This window comes from Melopsittacus undulatus, chromosome 9 (genome assembly GCF_012275295.1).
Source record: "Melopsittacus undulatus isolate bMelUnd1 chromosome 9, bMelUnd1.mat.Z, whole genome shotgun sequence".
Lineage (NCBI taxonomy): Eukaryota > Metazoa > Chordata > Aves > Psittaciformes > Psittaculidae > Melopsittacus > Melopsittacus undulatus.
This window is the reverse complement of record NC_047535.1, coordinates 27,389,847-27,397,833: the sequence shown is the minus strand read 5'-3', so window position 1 is coordinate 27,397,833 and position 7,987 is coordinate 27,389,847. Positions and strand designations below refer to the sequence as shown.

The 7,987-nt window shown below is 49.2% G+C and overlaps 1 protein-coding gene across 1 annotated transcript in view; it reads left to right on the top strand.

Moving 5' to 3' along the window:
- The first annotated feature begins 2,262 nt into the window (after positions 1 to 2,262).
- The window catches only part of PTPRG (protein tyrosine phosphatase receptor type G), a 405,849-nt gene continuing 400,124 nt past the window's right edge, over positions 2,263 to 7,987 (top strand). Inside the window, exons 1-2 of the mRNA XM_034065923.1 lie at positions 2,263 to 2,347; positions 2,529 to 2,645. Coding sequence (XP_033921814.1) covers positions 2,561 to 2,645 — 85 coding nt within the window. The 5' untranslated portion in view covers positions 2,263 to 2,347; positions 2,529 to 2,560. The remainder of the gene's footprint in view (positions 2,348 to 2,528; positions 2,646 to 7,987) is intronic.

The following is a 7,987-nucleotide window of genomic DNA, read 5'->3' as shown; positions in this document are numbered from 1 at the left end:
AAGCCCCATCCTGTACTTTTATTCTTCTTTTGAGATTACCACAGTGTTTCAGGAGTTTTCTCATGTAATGAGGCCTCTTGAAACTCACTTTAAGATTGTCTCTTATGATACCGTTTGAAGAGGAAAGTCTCTGTGCTGGAGGAGAACTTGCATACCTATCCCTCTGCTGCATTAGATCAGCAACATTAGGAATCAGTTGCCGAAAGGGAAGTATTTTGCAGGTTCTTCTGGAGCAGCCTAGTAAGTAACGGAGCACAGGAGCCACTGCAGAATCCAAAAGGTCAAGGCAGGTGGGGATTTGGTTTTTTCTTGTTTTCAGAGGAACAAATAAATCCAGGGAAATTTAGCTCTTAAAATTTTATCTTTGTTTTTTTATGAGAGCTGAATCCAACCTCCAAACCCCTCCTGTTTTGGGAAATGATTTAATGAACAATAAGTCAGATAAGAACTTTCATCGAGGCCCATAATTGCTTTGCTTTGTTTTAGGTAAGTTTTTTTTTTTGCTTTCTTTTAGATAAATCCTTACACAAGCACCTTCTCTTCTCTTTGCACTCCCCATCGGGTGGTGCCCTTCAGGGCAGAGAACACCTAATCAGGGCCTTAAATCATCACACTGGTAAAATCCATATTGGGATAAACAGTTTGGCCTAGCAAGGGCTGCACTTTTAACTTCCAGCTGTGATTTTTGGCAGGCACAATCTGGGATGTGGTGAGAAAGTCAGAGGAAAGCCTACGAACGCCTCCTAATCAGGGGCCCTTCTGTTGCAGTGTAATCCACTGATTTGGCACAGTGTGAACCTGGATGGACGCAAAGACACAGCCTCTTCCAGAGCACAACAGCAGTATATACCCATGTCCTGAGGGCTCTGCTCTAGTGATCCCTAAGTTGAGGCAAGGGGACAGAAAACCACTGCCATTCCACTGAATAAATATGCTTTCTTTTGAATTTCCCTACTCTTCCTCCTCCTACCGCCCATCTTCTCTCCTCTGGAAGCACCACAGATGTGAAAGGTTTGCAGGTAAGCAAAGAGGAGATGGTCACAGCAAATGACAGAGCCAGAGCTGAGTGCAGCACGCACTGATAAACCCCTGCCAAAGCCTTTCCCTTCTGAAACAGAATCCTTGTAATGGAAATAATTACCAAAGACACAGACAAAAACTACTTCTGAATGAAATTTAAGCTTCAGCAGACCACAGAATGGCCAGGAAATGCCAAGTCCAAGCAGCCATCCCTTCATCCTGAATTCACACCATTTTCTGTTTCTGTTTCCTGTGCAAAGTTATCAATCACTCAGAAAACTGTTGCCAGGAGGGAGGGGAGAGGGAGCTGTGGATCAAGCTTTGGATACAGAGTGCCTTGGGACAGCCTTCACCTGACTCTGCAAAAACACCAGACAGCTCCCTCATGTTGAGAGGGGGCTCTCTGGAAATACGTGGTGTAATGCACATTACTGGGAGGAAAACCAGCAATTTGAGGGAGGACTTTTGGCAATACCCAGAATGATGAGTATTAACTACGGGAGAAAAAAAGGGGGGAAAGGATGACAGAGGGAGGTCTCTGGCTATGCCCAGTGCAGTATTGGGTACTGGGTGAAAACAAAACTGTATGGCTTCTGGGAGGGGGCAACCTTTGGCAATCGCTAGAATGATGCTGTGTGATCTGGGTATTGCTGGCAGCACGCAGCGCAGCACTGAGCTGCATGATTGTGTGTGGGAACCTCTGGCAATGTGCAGCACTACGGGGATGGGGGAGAATGGCAGGATTTGGGGTGTGAACACCGCTGGCTGTACAGAGTGATGTCCACAGGAAGTGGAGGGGACACGGACGCCCCAACCCCTCCGCAGCGCGCACCGGGGGCGCGTAACGACGTAACTCGCCTCAGCCACACGCGCGCAAAACCCGCGCAGAGCTACGCGGCACAGTCACGCACTTTGTGCTAGTCCCCATCCCAACACACAGACACTCCGCAGGCACAGCGAAGGCCGCAGGGGCAACGGTGCGGGTGCGCGCACACGAGCGGGCGCGGCCGCTTTAAGGGCGGCGGGGGCGCGCCTCCGGGGCGCCCGGCGCGCCTCCGCCTCGCCTCTCCGCTGCGCCGCGCTCCCTCCTCTCCCGCTTTCCCTCGCCCCGCTTTAAAGTCTCCGCCAGGATCCGGGCTCGCCCGGCACTTCCTGTACGGCAGGATGGAGCGCGCCGGGGCCCCGGCTGACCGCCGCCCGCCCGCCCGTGCGCGAAGGCGGCTCTGAGCGCCCTGTCCGCGGCATGCCGCGCTCCCCGCTGCCAGCGTGAGGCCCGCACCCCGCCGAGCGGGGGGACCCCGCGACTCTGCCCTACCCCACACCCGGGGTGAGGGGTTTATTTTTGCCCCCCCCCCCTTGAAGATTCGAGCGGGAGCCCCCCGCTTCCTGCAGGAAGAGAGAGGGCTGCGGGAGAAACTTATTTTCAACAAGTTTGGGGCTTTTTTTTTCCTTTTATTTTTTTCCTTTTTAATTATTATTTTTTCCACCCTGTGCGTTAATTATTTCAGTCCCTCACTCCTTTCGATGTGCGGCTTTGGACATGCGGAGGCTACTGCAACCGTGTTGGTGGATCTTTTTCTTGAAAATCACTAGCTCCGTGCTCCATGATGTGGTGTGCTTCCCCGGTGAGTGAGCGCGGCTCTTCGGGAGCGGGGGGGGGGGGTTCCGCTGCTTCCGATACACGTGTCCGCGACCCCCGTCTGGGGTACCGTCGGGGCACCCCGCGAGTACGGAGGATGTGCTAGGGACCGTGGTGATGGGGCGGCCGCTCCGGTGCCGGCTTTCCCTCAGCCCCGCAGCACCCTCCCGGCTGTGGGCAGAGCTGCCCGCGAGTGGGGCCGTGAGCGGTGCCCGGGTTCCCGGCGCGGTATCGAGCTTCCCGGTGCACTGCAGCCCCCGATGGAGTGGAGCGGGCGGGGAACGGGAGGTCCTACGCGCCAGCCGTGCTCCGTGGGGTTGCTTGCGGGGCCCCCTTTGTGCTGCGGGACTGCCGCCCGCTGCCCCGCAGGGAGCGCGGCTCCGAGCCCTTGTTGCAACCTCGCGTCCGCCGCCAGAAACTTGGCTGTCCGCGGGTCTCCGCTCGCCGCACCCGTGTCCGCGGTGGGTGTCTCTCCCTGCTGGCGCCTCACCTTGCCGGGGCGGATGGGGGGGCGACCTGCCCGCTCCGCAGCGGGGCTGCTCTGTGCAGCCACCACCGCACGCCCGCGGGAGAGGGGTTATGCGGGCGGGGAGCACCCAGCGCCCACCGTGCTTAACACGCACACATAACCCACACCCCATGGCTTGTGCCTATCGCTCTCGCTCCGCACCGTAACGCAGGGGCTGGGGCTGCCGGGCCCGGGTGGGCGCCGGGACTCCGCATCCGCCCCCGGCAAGCCCCTCCGGTCCGGGGGGAACTCGCGGGGCTCCGGCTCTCGCAGCCTCCGCAGTGCCCGTGGCCGGCCGTTAGAGGCGCTCTGGGGCCGCCAGCCTACCCCGCGGGGCCGCGCGTAGCCCTCCGCCGGCGCGCCGTCCCCCGCCTCGAGCGCGGGCTGGGTTTGCTGTCGTGTGTCCCGTCCCCTCCCGCATCAAGGGGCTTCCTGACCATGGCTTCGCACCCCCCGGGGCCGTTTGGTTATTCCCCGTTTCCTGCGGTTCGGCGGCGTGGTGTGGGGGGCCGCGAGCAGAGCCCTCCCACCGTTCCTCTTGACCCTCGATGGGCTTTTAATGTCCCCCCAGTCATTGGCTGTGTCCGTCCGGTTGTGCGAGCGGGGAAAGAAAGTCTTAAATTCAGGGAGCTTCATAAGAAGTTCCACTTTTCTTGCTTTTCTTTTTTCCCTAAAATACACATTTTTTTCCCTAAGGCAGAGTTAAGCAGCTAGACCCATCCTCTCCCAGTCCTTCCAGCAGTTTCTCACGTGGTAAAATGATTTGAAGCAAAAAACAAATATGTTGGAGAGAGGGTTAATACCTCTGCAGCTCTTGAAGAAACATTTATCTTCTTTGTATTGATTTCTTCTCAATTTCAGGCCTTAGAGTGAAGTCTTTCTCTCTGGTTCTGATATATATTGTACAGTAATTACATCTAGAAGGCAGGCTCCAGGAATGCTTCAGGAAAACAAGCTGTGATGTGGGTTTAATATGACAGTATTGTACTACTCGCTGATATAGATCAGTGAGGTTTGAACCAGTTGATATTTGCATTACAGTTTGAATAGGAAGATGAATGCGAGCAGAGAGTGGTAGGTCTGTAGATGTTTGCTGTGTGTTGGTAAACTAATGCTGGAAGGCCTGAGACAGATGTGTAACACGTCAGAATGCTTTGGGGCTCTTCATGGCTAAAGGTTTGCTTGGAAAGCAAACTGTTTTCCAGGAGGGTTTTTATGGGATTAGTTCCTGTACAGAGCCACTGTGTTAGCCCTCAGTGCTTGCTCAGTGCTGTATGCTGCCTCCTGAAGAGCAGTAATGTCTGGTGTGCATGCATGTGTGCGTGCAAAGGGGTGTGAGCAAGGCAGCGTGATAAACCAGACTCTGATCCAGTACATCCGAGATGCCTGAGGCAGGGAAGCTGCAGGGAGGATCTCAGTGGACTATAACAGGACATTGGTGCTGACAGCATCCAATGGCAAATCATTGGAATTTGTCTTGGCGGGGAATCCCGGCAAGATATTAACTGTTTAGTATCTTGCACAAATGCTTCAGTGCCTTTTCATGGCATTTTCTAGATAGGATTAGTGTATTAAGGCACTTATTTTACGTGTTAATTCACAAGCATCTTTCTTCTCTCCATTTCATATCTAGTTCTCTTGAAACAGAAGAGAGGTCACCATTTATTCTCTCCCCTGCAAATTACTTTACTTTCTGAAGAAACATAAAGGCTATTTATTTTCTTTGTTCAGCAACAACAAATGAACCATGTAGAAAATAAGCCTTTGCAGTGTTCTTTTGTTCTGAGGACTGTAATAGGTTTTCACTGTTTAAGTAGGTATCTTTTGCTGTTGCTCCTTTGGTTGCAATAAGAGGAGGGAGTCATTCTTGCACAAACAATACGTGGGTAAGGTTTTGCTCTTTCTGAAGTGTTTAGTGCATTTCTCTGTGGGCTTGTCACTGGTAATTGCATTGCTTAATAAATCAAACTAAGACAAGGTAAGAGAGGTTGTTTCCATGGGGTCTGTTTGCACAGTACCAGAAATCAGCAAGGCACAAATATTAACCTTGCTGTGATATACTCGCTGCCCAGTTTCTCAGTGTTTTACCAAGAGAGGATAAATATTTTTTGTGAAGGAAAAAGTATGCATGTGTGCAGTCATTAGCTGTTGCTATGATGATCCTGTCACCTAAGGAGTGACAATTGTTACTGTTCTTTTGGGCTAGATGCATAGATAAAAGTAATTTTCCTGATTCTGCGTTAGCTCTCAGGTAATGGATGAAGTTGTTGCTGACCTGGTCACTGCCAGGTGACTGTAAATGGGTTTTGAATTTTTGAGTCTTTCTAGTTCTGAGTTGAGAGTTAATTTTACATGTAACTGTCTCCTGCTTGGAGTAAGAAATGTGCTAGGAGCTTTTCCCTTCTACTAATCAAGTGCTGTTTCAGGTATTTCTAAAGGCAAGGAGGAGACTGGCTTTCTTTATGAAAGGCTTTGCAGAGGAAGGTGCATTGTGCACGTAGAGAAATACGGAATGTACAGGAGAGGGCCCTCCAAGACTTTATTTAGTCCTGTGGCTTTTATGAAGATGACACTTCTTACATTTTAATTATCCCTTATTTTCAGTGCCTTTTTAAAATATGCTTTACGTTACGGGAAATTGCTAATGGAGTCCTTGTAGATAAAGAATGTCAAGTGAGCCTATCCCACGCTGTAAGAGCTGAGCTTGCTGTATGCTTCTGGGGGGAAAACTCGAGGGAGGGCTTTGCTATCTGTTAGCAGGTTTACAGGAGCTGATTTGTGGTGAATAGAGCCTGGGCACAGGTTTCCAAAGTCTTTGAGTACTCACAGGAGCTATCTGCACTAGTAGCCAAGGTAAGAGGCTGTTGAATTTGGGAAAGGAAGAAGAGGCATCACAGTGAAAAGGATTTTGGTATATCCAAAAAAGAAAGGAACACAATTTGAGGATAACTGGAATTCCCTCAGACATATCTGCAGTGTCTAAAAAAACCTGTATCCAGGTTTTTGCTTGAAGGAGTGAGGAGGATGCTTGCCTGTGTTTATGAGTTAGAATTTCCATTACTGCTCCTTCATCTGCTATCTCCTTTTTGTCTTAAGAAATGGGGACAAAAGGGGTTTTGATCCTGTTCAGGAAACTGGTGTCTTGGTCAGAGCAGTGAGGAACTTGTGTGAGTGTGGCACAGGGATACCACGTCATTGATCTGTCCCTCTGCAGCCATGCTGGGAACCTCTGCTGAGGAAATAAGTCTTGCTGGGTAGCAAAAAAATAACCAAAGTTCATCTATTGATTTTGGTAGGGTGATGGTTTCACTCCCTCTTTCGGGGTCTTTGCAGGGAGAGGTGTCTGAAGTTATGTACATGCAGTCTGTTAAAGCTGGACTGTTATCAAGATGTGCAAATTTAATAGTTGGTGTTTGTTTCCAATTACAGAAATGACAGCAGCGGGGACTCAATCCACCTCATGATCAGTGCTCAAGGGCTAACATACTTAGAGCTTTCTGAAATAAAATTGCATTAACGTTAGCTCTAATATCGATGTTCAAGTTTCATGGTTGAATTCATGAAATGGACTTCAACCTGTTAATCTCAACTGTTCTTGAGAAAACACATATCATTGGGTTGATGCTTTTTAGCAGCCGAATGATCACGTGGCATGATGTGCTCTGAAGCCTCAGGGTGCAGTAATAACGCTGTACTTTAGGTAATATGTAACTTTAACCTGAGAAATTACAAAGAAATAAAGCTGATTTGTTTGCCCAAATTACTGTCCTTCCATTTTTAAAGATCACAGTTGCTTCTGTGTGTTGACAGAATGGTAATTATTCATGTTTACATGCTACTCTGCTTAAAGTTTAATTCTAAACAACAGTTTTCTAGTATTTTGGGAAGTGGAATTTCATCAGACAAATTTTCTTAAAAGACATGGTGTCATCTAACGATGGAGATATGCACCAAATGTGTTAATTATGCTCTTATCTATCCATTTTGGGGACTGCTTGCTGCTTTACCTGCCTAAATATCTTTTCACATCTTTCCCTTCTTCGTGAAGTAAATTGTCCGTATTTCTTCCAAGTGAAAACTGTGAACCTGTATCTTCTTGCACCAGGTTGATGGGAATGTGATTTCATCGATTGCCAGAGTTACTCTTGGGAAGAATCATCCTGTATCAATCTCATAGAGACATTCAGGGGTTGGAAACAAAGCAGAGAAGGAAAGTGTAAATTAATACACTCTTTCAAATAAAGCAGGGGAGTGTAGGAGCAGCTGGAGATGCCCAACTGAGAGAGTAACTGTAGATGAAAGCACTTAGCTTCTGCTTTTGTGTGTCTATAAACCTTTAGAGAAAGCCTAAAAAATCGCAGAATGATCCTTGGTTGCTGTTGATTTTTCCATTGCTAAGTATCTTGTGGTAGTGCTGACGATCATGTTATCCATGCTGTAGGCTACAGCTACCCATCCACATTACTTACCCTGGGACAAGTCAGAGTGGCTTCTTTTTTTAATACTGCTTACACATGGTACAGTTCTCCAAAGTGGTCTTGCCCACCTCAGTGAGGACAGGGGTACTCTTAGATGACTCAGGGCTCCTTTAGTCATGTCTTGAAGTGCTTGCCTTTGAATGTACAGTTGTCTTGAGGCACAGCTGCCAGGGCGTAGTGGTTAATGCCTTGAGCTCTCACGTATTTATAGCCTAAGCAGAGGCTCATCCCACCCAGCAAATGAACAGATGAATGAGGGTGCAGATTGCAAGCACAGCACTGAAGATCCTGCAATACTCCATGGGTGTTGCTGTGCTGTTTTAATTTTGCCTTTTCTCTGAT